Consider the following 16,659-nt stretch of genomic DNA (forward strand, 5'->3'; position numbering starts at 1 on the left):
CTTGTGCTACCACAATTTTATTGTTTTCTTCGAACTGGACGTCTGACGTTACGTCCGTGGTTTGGGGTCCAAGGTCCTAAGCTTTCATTTGCGTAAAAGTCCATAGGATACACGTCTTGCCATGTTGCTTTGCCTAACGATATGGCCGCCTCGTACGGTGTCAATAAAGGTTTGGGGAAAGCATAGCCCCAGTCGGTAGATAGGCGTGGACATGCAATCTGAATCCATCTAAAAGAACACGGAAAGTTTAGTAAGCCGGCGCCGCATTTCATTTTCTTTATCCTCTTTCTCTCTCTCCGAAAAAGGAGAAAAACTTACGCATCGACGTCACTGAACATGGCCAATTTACCCGGGAAGATCTCGGATAGTAGCACGCTGACAGACTCCTTTCCCGCTTCCTTGATGCACGACTCGAGATACTCCATGATTTGAGGTTTGCCTTGCCGACCAAGTGTCCCCAGGATCAAACCATATTTCTTTGCTTCCTTGCCAACAGCTACTGCGTGTTTTCGAAGCGAGTGCATTTCTCCGTGATCGTATCGTTCACGTGTGATTCGCTTATCGTATGGATTGTATTGGAATGCTGGTATATCGGGATTGTGTATCATGATGGATTCAAGGTGGAAACGACCGTCGCCAAGATATCTAATGCCTCTTGTTAGGTTCCTTCCGATTCTCGCCTTGCTCTCATACCAACTTACATGATGGCATCAGTTTCTGGTAATTTTGGAGAAGTGCAGCCCAGGACTTCACCTGGAGAAAGTGGTTTGGCTTGAGGTATCAAAATTGAATAGTCTTGCTGCAAGGTTTCCTTTACAGACTATATGGAGTAGAACACTTTAGGCTTTGTTTCTGGCGATCTAATGGACCAGACATACCTGCAGCGCTGCAACAAACTGAATTGTGCCCACCAGGACCAGCCTTTTGCCGGGCTCAAAATTTCTCTTTACAGTGTCGACAAAATGTTGATTGTCAATACCAATATCCACAAACACGTACAACGTATTAATCGGTGTAACGTCCACAGGTACTAGTTGTAGCTTTTCAGCATCGATTGTCCCTAGTAAATGCCATTCTAACATCTTACCAAGACAGCTGTGACCATAATGTAACAAAAAGTCGCAACCCAACGCTCGAGCTGTGTAATCGTCAATGCAGCATGCACCATATGTTACGTCGCCCATTATTAATGTTTCAACTTGGCAAAATCTGAATAAGAATAGTGAGTTGCTTGCGGTCTGGCTGCTGCTACTGTTATCAATAACATACACTTCCAGTATATCGGAGATAACACATGCGAACATGAGCAGTCCTTCCGGCATTTGGATCGCCACTGCAGTGAGCCGAAACATGAGTATACATCTTTTTAAGTGCTCCATCTCTCCATCGCATCAAACCTTTCTTTGCACCCGCTTTACGTATCCGCCACACTGACTTGTGGATTTCAAAGTTGTAGTTGGACGGTAACTGTACCGCGGAATCTTAGATATTCGTCCTCGAATCTACTGCATAAATTCATCGTTTCTTCTTACTTGTTCAATTGCTTTGTTCAGTAATGGGTCATTTAATATTTCGTCTGGGATCTGGTTCGCCACACGAGCAGATGAACGTGTGGATTCTGGACATTTTATTAAACTATACGTCCGTTGAGTCAAAGAAAGCCTAAACTGCAAAACTTACTGGCAAACCCCACAGCACCGTCCTCTATGGCCAGTGTCTCTCCTCCTGCTATTTGCGATCGCTTTGCACGGCCTACAAATCTCTTCCTAGGTGCTTTTACTTTCGCTTCTGGTTGATTCTCCTGCATGTCTCGAGTTCGTGCGAAAAAAGGACAATGGTAGGGGTTGGGCAACCCAAAATGGGAAACGTCAAAAAGCCACCGCTGTGGCCATCACCCAGCAGCCCTCCGCATGTCCGCCCTCTCAACCAGGGCGGGCAAACGGAATATCGGATGATACGGTTTTCTGTTTTCTTTCTTTTCTTTGGACCCGGAGCCGCAAACCGTTTACCCCTCACTCTTTAAACGACAGCTCTCAGCTCTCAGCAATGTCTATTGGCTTATCATCTAGGGCGATCCTGACCGGTCGCACTTCATTGCTTCGCCATTCTACCCGTTTGAGCTGTCACTGCACCTCTGCTGTCAGACCGAGCGTACTTAAACACCAAGCGACACCTGCGCGACAATTCTCAGCCTGGCGACCTCTACGAAACATTGTAAAGAAACGGTTCTCAACTGCAGCAGCGACTTCGACAGCCGAAGCTTCGTCTGCGCGGACGACCGGTGCAGTGTCGGTAACTAAACCAGTGGTAGCATACTGGCTGTACTTCAATGCGGGTTTGGTGTACACCATCGTCGTAGTCGGCGGTCTCACCCGACTGACGGAAAGCGGGCTATCTATCACCGAATGGAATGTTATTTCTGGAATGAAGCCGCCGCGTTCAGAGGCCGAATGGCACGAAGAATTCGAAAAGTACAAGCAGTTCCCAGAATATAAGCTGTAAGTTACATATTCTGTCACATTTGACCGCCCTCCTCACTCGTGTCCATCCTGTTTAGGTTGAACCGACACATGACGCTGGAGGAGTTCAAGAATATCTTCTACTGGGAATGGTCGCATCGCATGATCGGCCGCTTCATCGGTGCAGCGTTTATTATCCCTGGCTTGTACTTTGCCTCGCGTGGATACATGACTCAGAGAGTCAAGAAACAGGTGTTTGGCATTACGTGTTTGTTAGGTTTCCAGGTAAACATTAGTTCGATAATGTTATCGTTGATTGAAGACGGAGCTAATGTACGAGCTGATAGGGCTTTATGGGATGGTATATGGTCAAATCTGGTCTTTCACAAGCATTGATGGAGGAACCTGGTGCTGTGCCACGTGTTAGCCAGTATCGCTTAACAGCACATTTGGCTACAGCTATCGCGATCTACGGCACCACGATTTTTGCAGCAGCAGATATCATACGTCAAAACAAACTTGCTAACGGCACGTTCCCCAAGGAAACTGCAAAGATGCTCAACAACCCTGCATTGCGCCGTTTCCGTATTTTCTCGCATTCTCTAGGTGCTTTGATCCTGTTTACTGCGTTGACAGGTGGTCTCGTTGCTGGCTTGGACGCGGGCTTGATCTACAACGAGTTTCCATTTATGGGCGAGGGTCTTGTCCCACCTAAATCCGAGCTTTGGTCTGACCACTATGTCAAACCTGGCGATCACGGCAAGTGGCGTAACTTTTTGGAGAACCCAACAACTGTTCAGTTCGATCACAGAACTATGGTGAGTACATAGTGAACGCTTATTTCTATCTTTGCATTGACGAGTGTTAATTATTGGATTGCATTCGCGTTTTAGGCTGAAACGACCGCCACCTTGGCGATTGCACTGTGGCTTTATTCCCGCCGGTTACCACTTCCAAAGAACGTTCGTCTTGCCGTAAATACCATGATGGGTGCTGTAGCTGTGCAGGTCACACTCGGTATCTCGACTCTCATTTACATGGTGCCCATTGAACTCGCGGCAGCACATCAGGCAGGAGCTATGGCCTTGTTGACATCCAACTTTTGGTTAATTCATGCATTGAGAAGAGTACCAGCGTTGTTGTAATAGAAATCTAAATCTAACATTAAGAAATATATTTCCTGCATCGCATACGTTCGTGCTTCTAATTCCAAACTAGTGAGATGTCGCGCTGCGAACTCTGCAAAAACTCGGGTGGTTAGAGATCTAAGGAATATGGCTGTCTGTTCAGCAGATCACCATCTAGATTACATAGCGATCTTAATTCGGCTTTTTGCAAATTTATGAAGAATTCAATGCTCTATGCGCGTAGATCAGAAAATGATACGCTGTATGGCTGGATCTTGCTACAGCAACAATGCAGACTTGTAAAATGCAGACGATTCCATTTGAATCTCCGCTAAGCGACGCGCTCTGAAAGTCTGCTGCTGCTCCAGGTTGCATCCTCTTTACTTCACTTTTTCATAGGTTTTCGCCTGCAAATGTGTGCCTCCAGAGTTCCTTCAAGTCTGCGTTTACGTCGGTCAACTCGGTTACGGAACGGGATCCCACAGCCTTTTCTACCTCTCAAGCAAGTAACGGAGGTTGACTAACAGGTAACTTGCAAAGCACATTGAGCATGTTCAAGTACTTCTGACGGTCCAATTTAGGGGCTTTACATAGATCGAAGGAAAAGCAAAGGTGCCTTGCAAGTTCCCTCAACTCGATCAAGCAGCGGACACGGATTGTAACCACCGGCTCTTCAATGACGGCCAGGCAAGTCCCGGCGCATAGCTCAAGGCTCTGTTGACATAGTAGGAAACAGTGATGCACAAGGTCCAAGGGTTTACCAGTTTCATGTTCTCACCTGTTGTCTTAGTCAACATATTTATGCCTAGTAGCAAGACTGTGAGGTAGCTCACACAGTATCATCTAGGGGAAAGGGTTGACTTCTATAGGCCATCGGAAGACGAACGGACGAACGGAGTGCCTCGGGAGTTCCTTCAAGACGGTCAAGCAAGCAACAGATACGGAACGGCGACGGACGGAACAACAACGATGGGTTTCGGCACTTTCTGTCTAATGTCAACAAAATGGCAGAACTCAATCAAGGCAGTTCAGGACTATATATATTTTTTTTACATCTATTGATATATTATTTGATTAGTATCTGTCAGCTGGGCATTCTAGGCTGACAGATACTATGAGTTGCAGATTTAATTTGCATACTCTTTTGGACCCCACAACTTTTTGGGAACTGATCGTGCCGCCTCCTCGTGGTGGTTTCTGGATACATCGTTGACTTGCTCAATGTAAACTAAGCGGCACTGTTTATTTAGAGAATGAAAAAAAAAAATGAAAAAAAGCTATGCAAAAAGCAATATCCTCATGGCTGCTTGACTTTTTGCTTCATTTACATGCTTTCATTGCCCTCAAAACAATATGTCACATCAATACAAATTTAGACATGCTAAACTGCCTCTGTCACTTTCTGAGATTATTCACCATATGCTTGCACCTGCGTGTACAGTACGTTGAGTCTTTCAACATCTATGACTGATGCATGTTGCCAGACCTCAACATACTTCCAAGCTTATTGAGCGCACTTGAAAATGGTATCTGCCAATGATATATTTACATCTTCTCTAGTGTCAATGTAGAGGCTGTTCGTAAACTACATAGATGAACATTCTGCTAAGCAAGTTGGAGCGTTCCTGAATCTCCTGAGAAAGAAATATGTATGCATTCCATTCCAGATATTATGCCGATTTCTCGGGATAACGCATGAGATGATCCAACTATATAACCAGCCGGACAGAGCATGCATGCAAACTCTCCTTCTTTGGATGTTAAAATGCGCGCACCTACTTCATTTATGACCCTTTGTATCCTTTTGACCGCTGGCTTGGTTGCAGCCGTTGTTGACAGGGAGCTCCTTGGCGCCGCCCAAAAGGAACAGCAAGAACAAACTGACAAAAATGAAGAAGTACTGGAACAGCAGATAAAATGGTGCTTTGAGCCGGATATTGGAATTATACCCTGCAATCCAGCCAGCGCTGCGGGTACACCGAGAAGCAAGGCATAGTTATAGATGTCTACATGTATCTTCTTGGGTATATATGCGCTGCTGAGAAGATGAATTGTATTACATATTTGCGTGTATTGAAGGATATATAAATACACCAAAAATCGTTTGCCATCTCGAAGGAGCTGTTGCAGCATATATTCTATAGGAAATCGACTTTGACAGGCGGAGGAGGCTGGCGTATCTTTGTACTACGCGATGACATTGTGGCTTTTTTCCCAATGCAAAATATAAAGGATCAAATTTTTTTCGGACCCGTTCTTTTCTTCATCCGCGTTTCTCTGCAAAGGCAAGTATTATTTTTTCGCTCTCGAGAATGATGTGCGCTTGCGCACGGGGGGAAGGAGAGGAGAGATTACAAGGATGATACCTTTACAGACCTGTTCTGCAGTTCAAGCTGAAGACAACCTTTTATTGCCAATTTTTCACTGAGTGATCTTTCTTTTTGTCTTATTGGGGAATGGGATTCACATTGCCGAAGTGAGAACGTACACTAATCTGTTTCTGCTTTGACTATAGGTATCCAGCAAGATAACTTTGCAGTAAACGTTACATGTTTTTGAACTGAAGAATAAAAAATACCAATTTTCTTTGTAAATATAAATATTTTGGATTGTCCATCTTTTTGTTGCTCGTTTGTATTCATGAGGCTAAATGATTGAAGCTTTTACGAGTAACCTTGTCGTTGATAATGATAATGGCTACGAGTTAATAGGAGAGAGAGGTAGAAAGTTCTGTAGTATAAAATGCAGCCATATATTACAGGTGTTGCATTTTTTTTTGAGAGAGAGAGAGAAAATGTAATAGAAACAATAATAATTAGCAGTCCTTGCAGCAATAGTCAGTGTACTTGATATCTATGGGGACGCAAAGGATGATGAGTTATCAGATTCCATGCGATCGAACTATGACCACTTAACATACCTTGGCGATTGCCCCACCAAAGAGGGAAACTGTGGACGTTGCCGTCTGCAGCGCCGTTCAGTGCAAAAGCGATGAAGAAGACCATGAGTGAAGTAGCTGAATCCAGAGCCGTAGAGACGAGGTAGTTGTATTTTACAAAATAGTTGCGACGCCAGCGACGCAGATACCATTGAGAGAAGAGGACAAGGATGAAGGATACCGTAAAGTAGGAACTTGCAGCACCAGGCAGCAGGGTCAAACCAACGAGGATCATGGGCATGTTAACCTTATCAAAGTGATAGTTCGGGAACTTCTTGTGCAGTAACCAGAATGGCACAGGTAGGAAGAAGCCAATGATGAACGCCCAGAGAACAATGTAGTACCGAGTACTTGGTCCAAACATGTTCATCGGTCCAATAGCTCCCCATGTGATGGCGGCAGAGTTGATAGTCTAGTGTGACAGTACTTTGTGAGTTCAAATAGTAGGATGAGAAGATGGAGATATTTATACCGTTGGAGTCGCGCCATTCCAAATGTTGCTACCGACAGGGTCGAGAAGAATTTCCCTTTCATTATATACAACAGACTGTAATGTGCGAAAGAGCAGTTAGCAAGCGAATGGAATAATCTCGGAATGCGTAGTTAAAATACTTGCATAATTCACAATGTAGTTAAATATGGAGCCGAGGATAGTACCGATGATCTGGTTAAAGAATACCAGACGAGGTGGCACCTTGAGGTAGTGACCAATTTTGAGATCGTTTGCCATAAGTCCAGCTTGATGCAAAGTGTTGTATCCGAGAGTCTTAAAATACATGTTGGCCACTATATTACACTGTTAGCGAAACGATAAATGCACACTTTTTTTACTTACCAGGATAACCAGGGAATATGAAACCGCCGATCATTTCTGCAAGCACATTGAGACCGAATCCAGATCCGGTGACAGCTTGGATGAGATTGAGTGGCAGTGATAAAATGGATGACAGCAAGATGGCGATAATGACGCCCCACCACGGCAGCTGGCTGCTGTTGGCGTAGGCCATACCAATGTTTAGCGCGACGCCGATCAGAAGCATAATGTAGTACCACCAGGAAGGCACCTAGTAGATGCATGATTAATATTGATAAGGTTATCAAAGTTCGGAATTGTTTATCTATACCTCTTTGTATGCAGCCATGAGACGCATGTGAATATCAGCGAAACCTTCCTTGATGCCTTGTCGAGCTGACTTGACGGTTTGCCAGATCTGTTTGCCGTAATACAATCCAACGTGTGTGAGACTAGCAGTGACGGCAAAGTTGATGAAAACGTAGTTCAAGATCGAAGTAGCGGTGAAGCTGGGATGGCCGACTTCTTCAAGCTTGGTGTAGTTGAGTGAGTTATCTGGGTTGAGTACGCGTTCCTGTGGGTAGACTTCATAGTTGTTGGTCGTCTCGTTGAATAAGAAGATAGAGTTGGAGAGGAAGGGGTACTTTTGAGCATCCCAGACATTGTTGTGGTAGAGAAGCGGGTATATGAGCCACATGAGGAGGATGCCGCCGTAAATGTTGAACTGGACCCAAAGTGGAAGGACCAAGGGGGTCATGTTGGATAAATAGTTCCAATCGAAACTGAGCTGGAGGATACCGAGACCTTCGTTGACGGCAAGACCACCAAAGAGACGCTGGAACCAGGCAGAGCCTGGGTTAGCCAAGCAGAAGATTGAGATACCGCCCAAGAGGGGGAACATGTATTGGGGGATGAACTCGTAAACAAACACGCAAGCAAATACTGTAAAGAAAAAACGAGTTCGCCATCTTGCTTCAATTTCGCTGGAATTGAGAGTACGGAGTAGGGAGACGGTCGGGAGCGACAGTGGCCATATCATGTTGGCCGGGTAGACCAAGAAGCGTCGGAGCTGACCTGCTATGCCGTAACCAACAAGTTGAGTAGCCAAGATCAAAAAGATGGATCCAGCAGCACCAGGAGGGTTGGCGTAGTACAGGTATTGCGCAGACAAGATGTAGGTTGCATAAGCTGAGTGGTTGGCTGATGAAACGATGACATAGATGCATGTATGCTCCTTAACGTTGAACGGTCCAGGGTTCAAGATAGGGTGTTGTGGTAAGAATTTGGCCCAGGCATTGCACACGACATACGCAACCATCAGCATAAAGGTGTTTGACAGCGGTAAACCGACTGGTTTGAAATTCATGAGCTGATACACGGACGCACTCAAGCAGGCGAGAACCTATGTTTTATTTTAGACATTTATCCATGACGCATACGGGTGTTAGTACTTACTGCACCAACTAGTAGACTGCGAACTGTAAATACGGGCATGCTAGGATCATCCTCGACGGCAGCCAGCTCATTGACAATCTTGATATCGCTGTCTTCTTCTTCATCATAATCGAAACGGTGCTGAGATTCCACAGAATCAATCTTCTCCGTATGGAGAAAGGAGTCCGGAGACTCCACCTTGTCCTTCTTCTCGTTGTCAAACTTTTGATCTTGTGGTTGCTTTTCATCTGTAGTAGGCTTCTCCATGGTTCAAGTCAACAGGGCAAGGAAAACTTGAAACAAAAAGAAGTTTAAGTAAAAGTGAAAGAGGAGTAATAGAGGAAGAAAAGATTTCCGAGAGAAGTTATGCACGTTTGCTTTTAAATGATCAAATAGCAGGTAGCATCAGGCACCAGTCTTTTGTGGACCACGAGCGCTAATGTAAGATGACGAAACGGCTGTCGTCGTTGTCCGTTTGTCTTATCAAAGCGTGTATATTCAAGACGCAACTGTGCATTGTAAGCTTTTTACCTCGCATATCTATCATGCCTTGATCGGTTCTTTTGTCGGAAAAAATTTCCCTTTATGATTCTTCGCTTTGCACCATTTCCATGCAAATTGCTCTAGACGGTGTTCAGTTGTACCAATGAGGTGCATTTACAGAAGCCAAGGACCGTTGCTCAAAGAAGAACTTTATTGTCAGTCACCATCCGGAAAATTTAGTTCGAGAATCCCTTGATAAGCGTCGTTTTCTTCCAAGCCGCGACCGGTGCACCAGCTTAGGAACAGGATGACAATATGGACATGCACGGAAGAAGTACCTAAATAGGAAGAAGAGACAAAGGGGGGACTCAAAAACGCGGAAAATGTGAAGTTTCAGGGATTGTATAAACAGACATGATATTTACTACATGACGGATCAAGTTGTTGCTGTTGTCGGACTATGTCAATAGCCCCATTAGATATTTTGTAGGATGGTGGCGCGAGCGGAACAAAGATCGACTAGTACGAGTGATGTGATCAAGGATTCAAATAACACAATAAATGCTACACTCAACAAGTGTGTGACCATTGTTCTTGTTCGATTTCCATATTCTTCCATTTTATCTTAAAATGAACATGGGCAGGTGCAAATAAAGTTAGGGGTATTTCAATACAAAAATTGTACAGTCGTTAGGAAAGTGATAAATGGAATAAAATACTTCTTCTACACCGATGCTGGGTTTGTATCGTCAGGCAAGGCTGCAGGTGCGAAACCAATGCGATGGTTGCCAAAATCGTAGACTGTCACAAGGTTGCGTAGGATCATATTGCCAATAATAAAGCGTTCCGATGGCACAAAGAACAGCAGACATTTTCCATCTTCTTCGCGCCTGCCTACGATGTTCGAAATAGGAATGGACGTGTAGACGGACTGGAAACCCTGAGGATTTTCCGCTGTGTTTGAAGCAGGGAATACAAGCTTGATGTCTGACTTATCCTCTAGGTACTTGCAGTCCACCACAAATTGGTCATCGACAATTTGCACATTGGGATCAATAACTTGAGCCATTTGTTGCGCAAGATTTCTTGGCAGATACATAAAGTTAGATCCTGTATCAACGGCGAACGGCGAACCCTGTCCTGCAAACTTGAAGTTGACGTTGCGAAGTTGGAATCCTTGCATCCACACTGTCCAGCGTCGGTGCGACGGCAAACCTGTGGATGGACTCTCGTACAGCACAACATCCGTGTACACCAGGTCGCCAGCTAACTTGGACTGGTTGATCCCGCCAAAGACAATTTCGCCACACCAGTCTGAAGTTTCGGATTCCCCAATGTAAACCGAAAAGATCGGTTCAGGGATCTTCTTTTCTTGCCACAACGCCATGGGGAATGGATAGTACGTCTGGTTGTAACTCTGGCTCATGATCGTGCCGCCTGGGTAGCCAGCACCGAAAATGCCATCCATCACAAATTCATCGCCTCCCTCATCAGTGGTATTTTGAGAAGCAATAGGTCCCTGGTTGCTATCAACCATGGCAACAATCTGCTTGTCGAGAGTCATGTTGCCGACCTTGACGGTATCAACAAAGTAGTCGCCGTGAGCACTGCCGGTGCCGTACGTGATGCTTAGCGGGTAGTTTGTCGAGTGGTACGTGGATGATTTGCTTGGATCAAACTGGTTGCCTGACAAACATCCATTTCCTTTTTGGCAATTCAGCGATGGAATCCAAGTATCGGCGCTGCCAGTGTCGAACAGCAACAAGAAGGTCTGCTCCGGTGTACCGACAGAAACATTGACAGCCAGCTCGTACAACTCCAAATCGTTCAAAAGAGGCACAGAGTCTACAGCGCTGCCACTGCTGGTCGGTGTGCCCTCAAGAATTGTAACATAGTCGACTGCAGAGTAACGATTGCGGTAGTAACGGCTGTCGTCCTGAGGCAAGTTACGGCGTGCAATTCGGCGAATGGGGAGACTCAACGGTGCTGGCTCCGCTGCTGATGCTACCGCGAGTAGGAATGAGAGCGCAACCGTGCGAAGTGCAAGCGTGTTGGAGCGCATTGCAATAGTTGTGAAGGGAGGTACGGTGTGTACAGACGAAGGAACGGAAAGGGGGAGGAAAAGGTAACTGTTAACGTTGTCAAGCGGCAAGAAAGCCAACGTTTCTTTCTTCATTTGCGGGAGCCAATGAGGGCCGCCAGCAGTTTTCTGTACCTTGTCGTTTTCGGCATGCTGTCACCTTTTCTGTACACTACTAATTGTTCCTTGTTCAATATTTTGAATACAAAACCGCGTCTTACAGACTTACACTCCCTCTTCTTTTCTAAGCACCTATAACATACAGTGTCTACTGAGCAAAACACAGAATATAGAGAGGTAGTGCAGAATTGGTCACGTTGGATCAAACCATTCCTCGAACTAACGCAAAAATATGCGTACGAGCATGACTCACCTTTGCTTTAACGCCAATTTCCGAGAGGTTTGCCATAGCAAGATCCGTATCAAATACATCTTCATTGTCATAACTTTGCTCTTCTACTTCCAGGTTCTTAATGGCAGCTATTATCAAGTGTGGTGATCTTGAATGAAAATTTGTAGAGTTTCAATGATTCTCCTTTCCCATCTGTTATATCACTAAGGGATAAAACAAATCAACGAGACTCAACACAAGGTAGTGTTTATTCATTCATCATTCAGCTTATATTTATATAGAGAGGTCTTTATCTTTGGCGTTATTATCCTCTGTCATCTCAAACAACTGTTAAAGGGCCGTGGACCAGCAATGGATGAGCATTTGCCAGATACGAGTTAATTATCAAAGCGAGATTCCAATGTCATGGTATAATTGGAACCTGTCAGGGTATATTTGAAGATGTCGGGCAATTAAAATCTGGAAGATCCTGTCACTTGCATGCGAAATACAGTCTTGGATACAACACCATCGTATTATTTTTCACTTGTATTATTCACCACATTATTTCTGATCCATAATGGAAAAAAGGACATATGTTCCAGGTTTACTCAGATGTGGAGGACACCCACTTGTAGATCTTGTCAAACTCTGCCGCGAACTGGATGATCGTTCTCGCCAAAGTAGGGAACTCGATCTACGCAAGGAATGCATAAGTCAAAGTTTTTAACATAGACGTTTGTTTGAGTTTACCTTAGCATGTCTGTCTCATATCCACCCGCTCTCCACCGCGGTCAAACTTTCGAAGCAGATAACGTTCTCTACAATAAACACCGGTAAACGTGAGTATGTAATCGAGAAAGCAATTGTCGTAATTACCATATAGAGGACAGTGCATATCCGATCCAAGATCGGCCAAGGCTCTTGGAGTAGTTGTACGCATGTGTCGTAAAGCTTTGCTTCGTCGTCGGCGAACTTTTTCTCAGAATGGGTGGCGATGCCACCCGCGAACTCCATCACCACCAAGGGTGTCCTGCCCCCACGATGCTTGGCAAACCCGTCGAGCTTCACGTTGCCTATCTCTTCACAAGAGACCTCAATTCTAAGCAGGATGATTAAGTACAATAAAGTATATCGGTGTGGTCGATTCTTACCACTTTATTTCCACCACATCCAGATATGGCAGAAACAAATCAGTAAGGCGGTGGAAAACTGACCATGTCGCGGCCGTTCTTTCACGCGCAAACATTGTCAAAGGATTTCTGGGCGCTTCCAGGTACCGAACACTACACATTTGTTAGCCTTCAGGAAACGTTGCGGATACTGTATACATACTACTGGAACAGTATGCGATGCAGACTGTCGTAGTCAGCGTGCAATGCGGGATCGAACTTTGTTCATCGAAATCATGCTTGTGGCTATTGAGCAGCAGCTTTCGCAACTTGCGACTGGAGGCAGGGGCAACCTTCAGTTGGGCGCACAGAGAGCGGAACGGACGAGTATGGTTGACGTCAGGAAGCTCAACCAACTTATCCATCAGTGATCGCTGCATGTGTTGCCTGATAATTGACCGCACGAACTTGTCTGTACGGCCAATCACTTTTAATTCATGCAATCTGCAAGAAAGAAAATGAATTATAGTTCAAAAACGATAGAGCATGTCGTTACCGCGAGGCGAACAGACTCTCGCATGCTTTTAGCACCAGCTAGATTCCAGACTGGAAAGATGATATGAAGGTCGCAGTGTGGATAACGGCGATGGAGATAGTGTTGAAGCCAATGCCAATGTCGATGCGGCGGAAGATGAGCTGGGATTTGATATACCGTTGCTTTGGAGAACCTTGGATTTCACCAGGCCAGTCATCATTAGACAATAAGTGGGTGTCTCTACTTGCTTCTTTTGTCCTTTACTGTGCATGCTCGAGAAGCGTCTTCAGGATTTTGTTAGAGCTTTTTTGGATAACTTGAGTCTCTTTCTGCGCATGTCTGGCTTTGTTCCAGCGTTCGTTGTTTTCGTATTGGGCGGCGCTCCTATAGTTAGGAGGTGATCCAAGGTTAGTTGGAATCGGAGCCAGTGCTCCATATAAGGAACGATTCTTTGGGTGGAAGCGTTGGGATGGTTGAACATGGATCACCGAGTGCTTCCATTCACAATGTGGATATTCATCCAAAAAGTTGGCCAATTAGCTTGGATTCACCTCCATGCCTCCACCCAAAGAATCGTTACCGATTTGGAGGGTCAGTTCCGACTTCAGCTAATCTTGGATCACCTCCTTGCATGAAAAAATAAACTATCAATAAACCGATTCAGGAAGATACTCACCGAATATCTTCGCTGTCTCTCTCCTCCTTCATTCCTTGTTTCAGTATAGTCCTCAGCGCGGCGTTGTAACGATAGTTTGCGTCCTTTTTCCCGGAGTTGACGCTTGCAGCAAACTGGAAATAATCGAAACAGCTGTTGTTTTCGAACGCGTTTCTAGCTCTTATAACTGGTTGGTTGGAGGGAGCGTTTGATAGGATTTTGATAATTTGGATTTCCTCATAACAACGTCGAGAAATGATGGAAAGATGAAAGAGAAGTACGTTGATGTGTTTGGTGAAGGATATTCTGACGAAGTATTCAGTGACGACAAAATTTAGAAAAGGAAATGATGGAATCAAATGCGAAGAAACTTGCTCGTAAAACCTGTGTAGGTCTTGCTCATTGGAATAACTTGTATTTAACTGTCCAGAGAATTCGGTGCTGGAGCTGATCTTTTCGATGCCAGCTGTAATAACCTTGACATACACACGCAGTACTACGTTACGTAACTCTATACAGCTGGCCTGCCAAGTGTACATACATACTCTCTCAGCATATTTTTCTGCGCTGTTACATACAAGTAAGATCTGCATGCAACAGACATTAGTAGAACCAACAGGCGATAGAATACACCAGTTCTGCAGTTTTAAGCAATGCATTATCCCTCTTCTATCCATTACATTCGCTTCCTTTTTCCAGCAGTTGTATGAGGTTTAGATACTATAGCAGAAAGAAATAGATGCTTGCACTCGAAAAGATTGGGACGAAATTGGCTTGTGACACGAAGGTATTGCAAAGACTTCTGTAAATCTGAGGAATCTGTACATCCAAGAATCCAACCAAAAGATCCTATCAACGCAATTCCATTATCCTTTGTGTTTTAATGCGATCTAAAGTTGAGCTAAAATTTGTACAAGTGAGTTTGCAGTTATTGAGAATGGTTGAAATGAAAAGTCCCAGAAATAGCAAAGTGTATATTCCTGGGCTCAGGATGAAAGCGCTTCTTTGTATATTGAGTAGCAACTCAGACCTGGATCATAGTCTATTTTTAATGCACAGTGATGTACAGTCAATACACGTTGCTTTTCATTTCTTTTGTCTTGGCTGTGAAAACTTACCAAAGTTAACAGCTGGATCGCAGGAGCACTTGTCACGGAATTCCGGTTCAGTAGGGCAATGGGTATATGCACTAGATAAATGCATAAGTATCGTCCTCTTATTCAATATCTAATTTCAGATACTCACGTGTGTCTATAGCCAATGTCATTAAAGAAGTGGAATTCTTCCTTTCGAAGCATCATTGCTGCTGCGATCGAATGGACTGGTGCATCGCCCCATCTTTTACAAGTTGTTTTAGAATACACAGCGACAATGTCACACCGCCTTTGTTTACCTTTCATAAAAGAACCCTCCCGATCTGTCGAGGTAGTTGAAATACTTGAGATAATCGTTGGATCGCCACAAATCCAGCGCAGCAATCTCGAAGTTTGTCCAGAAATGGCACAGGTTGTAGCTAGCTCCCTTATCATCCGTGACAAACCGCCACAGCGAGCCTTTGGTTTCGGGAAAATGCTTCATCACTTCTGGGTGCGTGCGTCTGAACTCTAGCACTGTATTCCATAGCGTAGGCACGGTAGCATGGAACTCTCGGAATGCAATGTTGAAGCCTTGAATGCAAAGCCCCAAGTCAGCGAAACAGTTTGGCTATGATTCCTGTCATTCCATTTACCATATTTCTTGCCATTATCGCGCATAAATTTAAAAACATCGTAGTCAATATCACAGTGATAGTCCACATCTGGCTCCAAACGCCAGTAATAATCAAACTCGTCGAGTAAAGGATGCCGAAAGAAAAACCCACTTTGAAATCTACAACAGCACCCGATTCAGCGTAACTCGATGCGGTTAAGCGCAATGGATCGACGACAAGCAAACCTGCACATGTGACGGTAACTCTCGCTATCCGCATACGGAATACCCATCTGGGCCAACTCTGCTCGTTTCTCTGCTGCGTACTGCTGGTTGATGAAAGAAGGGTATCCCCACATTTGCTCATCGAGCTTTCCGTAACGTGTTTCGGCTGATGTCAGGGCGGATGTGACATTAATAAACTCGGGCGTAAACGGATTATCGTTCAAAAATATGTACGGGTAGTTAAACTTTTTGTTGAAGCGTTCTTCTACTTGGCGTATGGTTGATGCGATGCCATTCAACTCTTCGTTTCGGACAAGTACAACAAAGCATGCGCGCACCGGTTCGTCGCTAACATTGTACGACACTTGAGTGTCTTGGCGGTGGCGGAAGGACCAGTTGGGTGAAGAAGTCGACGAAAATAAATAAAGCGACACGAGAATAAGACAGAATCCCGCAGCGAAGAGAGCGCGTGGCGCAAGCTGCAGTCGAGCCCACGATCGCGCCATGGCGAAGAAGAGTTGGAAAGAAAAGGAGAAGGAGCAGAAAAAGTACCAGCTGGGGGGCTGCTGCAGACAAGGTAACAGTTTTGAGCCGTCCCACCATGTCAAATTTGGTATCTGTGTCTCGGGCAGAACGAAAAGCTCCGCCCTTTTTTTAGGCCGCTTCGCTGCTGGCCCCACCAGCTTCCTCCATCGCTGGGAAGTTTTGTTAAGTTGTGAGAGTAAGAGGATCCAAGAGTAGTGCACACTACAGTAGATCGAAGGCTTTAAAAAAGATAAAAGCGTCCTGATAAACTAT

At 44.9% G+C, this 16,659-nt stretch overlaps 9 protein-coding genes across 9 annotated transcripts; 3 read left to right on the forward strand and 6 right to left on the reverse strand.

The window, feature by feature from the left end:
* Positions 1-17: 17 nt before the first annotated feature.
* VTP01DRAFT_8225 (uncharacterized protein) lies at positions 18-1,807 on the reverse strand (the record flags this gene model as incomplete). Its single annotated transcript, XM_069387323.1, has 9 exons — positions 18-228; positions 319-645; positions 702-820; positions 879-1,030; positions 1,088-1,209; positions 1,270-1,333; positions 1,398-1,467; positions 1,533-1,618; positions 1,681-1,807. 9 exons carry the CDS (start codon positions 1,805-1,807, stop codon positions 18-20), a joined length of 1,278 nt encoding a protein of 425 aa, XP_069241103.1.
* Positions 1,808-2,046: 239 nt separating this feature from the next.
* Positions 2,047-3,604, forward strand: VTP01DRAFT_8226 (uncharacterized protein; the record flags this gene model as incomplete). The annotated part of the gene is made up of 4 exons (XM_069387324.1): positions 2,047-2,498; positions 2,558-2,744; positions 2,807-3,277; positions 3,353-3,604. The coding sequence occupies 4 exons, from the start codon at positions 2,047-2,049 to the stop codon at positions 3,602-3,604; spliced, it is 1,362 nt and encodes a 453-aa protein (XP_069241104.1).
* Positions 3,605-5,318: 1,714 nt separating this feature from the next.
* On the forward strand, positions 5,319-5,582 carry VTP01DRAFT_8227 (uncharacterized protein; the record flags this gene model as incomplete). Its single annotated transcript, XM_069387325.1, has 1 exon — positions 5,319-5,582. The coding sequence occupies one exon, from the start codon at positions 5,319-5,321 to the stop codon at positions 5,580-5,582; it is 264 nt and encodes an 87-aa protein (XP_069241105.1).
* An 819-nt stretch (positions 5,583-6,401) lies between these two features.
* On the reverse strand, positions 6,402-9,018 carry VTP01DRAFT_8228 (uncharacterized protein; the record flags this gene model as incomplete). The annotated part of the gene is made up of 7 exons (XM_069387326.1): positions 6,402-6,439; positions 6,507-6,936; positions 6,997-7,071; positions 7,141-7,310; positions 7,360-7,588; positions 7,649-8,719; positions 8,773-9,018. 7 exons carry the CDS (start codon positions 9,016-9,018, stop codon positions 6,402-6,404), a joined length of 2,259 nt encoding a protein of 752 aa, XP_069241106.1.
* Positions 9,019-9,958: 940 nt separating this feature from the next.
* VTP01DRAFT_8229 (uncharacterized protein) lies at positions 9,959-11,296 on the reverse strand (the record flags this gene model as incomplete). The annotated part of the gene is made up of 1 exon (XM_069387327.1): positions 9,959-11,296. One exon carries the CDS (start codon positions 11,294-11,296, stop codon positions 9,959-9,961), a length of 1,338 nt encoding a protein of 445 aa, XP_069241107.1.
* Positions 11,297-12,252: 956 nt separating this feature from the next.
* VTP01DRAFT_8230 (uncharacterized protein) lies at positions 12,253-12,662 on the reverse strand (the record flags this gene model as incomplete). The annotated part of the gene is made up of 2 exons (XM_069387329.1): positions 12,253-12,342; positions 12,525-12,662. The coding sequence occupies 2 exons, from the start codon at positions 12,660-12,662 to the stop codon at positions 12,253-12,255; spliced, it is 228 nt and encodes a 75-aa protein (XP_069241108.1).
* Positions 12,663-12,863: 201 nt separating this feature from the next.
* On the forward strand, positions 12,864-13,188 carry VTP01DRAFT_8231 (uncharacterized protein; the record flags this gene model as incomplete). Its single annotated transcript, XM_069387330.1, has 2 exons — positions 12,864-12,921; positions 12,992-13,188. The coding sequence occupies 2 exons, from the start codon at positions 12,864-12,866 to the stop codon at positions 13,186-13,188; spliced, it is 255 nt and encodes an 84-aa protein (XP_069241109.1).
* A 153-nt stretch (positions 13,189-13,341) lies between these two features.
* Positions 13,342-13,563, reverse strand: VTP01DRAFT_8232 (uncharacterized protein; the record flags this gene model as incomplete). The annotated part of the gene is made up of 1 exon (XM_069387331.1): positions 13,342-13,563. One exon carries the CDS (start codon positions 13,561-13,563, stop codon positions 13,342-13,344), a length of 222 nt encoding a protein of 73 aa, XP_069241110.1.
* A 1,370-nt stretch (positions 13,564-14,933) lies between these two features.
* VTP01DRAFT_8233 (uncharacterized protein) lies at positions 14,934-16,367 on the reverse strand (the record flags this gene model as incomplete). The annotated part of the gene is made up of 6 exons (XM_069387332.1): positions 14,934-14,989; positions 15,066-15,136; positions 15,193-15,285; positions 15,341-15,614; positions 15,677-15,816; positions 15,883-16,367. 6 exons carry the CDS (start codon positions 16,365-16,367, stop codon positions 14,934-14,936), a joined length of 1,119 nt encoding a protein of 372 aa, XP_069241111.1.
* Positions 16,368-16,659: the final 292 nt, after the last annotated feature.

This window comes from Rhizomucor pusillus (genome assembly GCF_041956525.1).
Source record: "Rhizomucor pusillus strain CBS 183.67 unplaced genomic scaffold VTP01scaffold_5, whole genome shotgun sequence".
Classification (NCBI taxonomy): domain Eukaryota; kingdom Fungi; phylum Mucoromycota; class Mucoromycetes; order Mucorales; family Lichtheimiaceae; genus Rhizomucor; species Rhizomucor pusillus.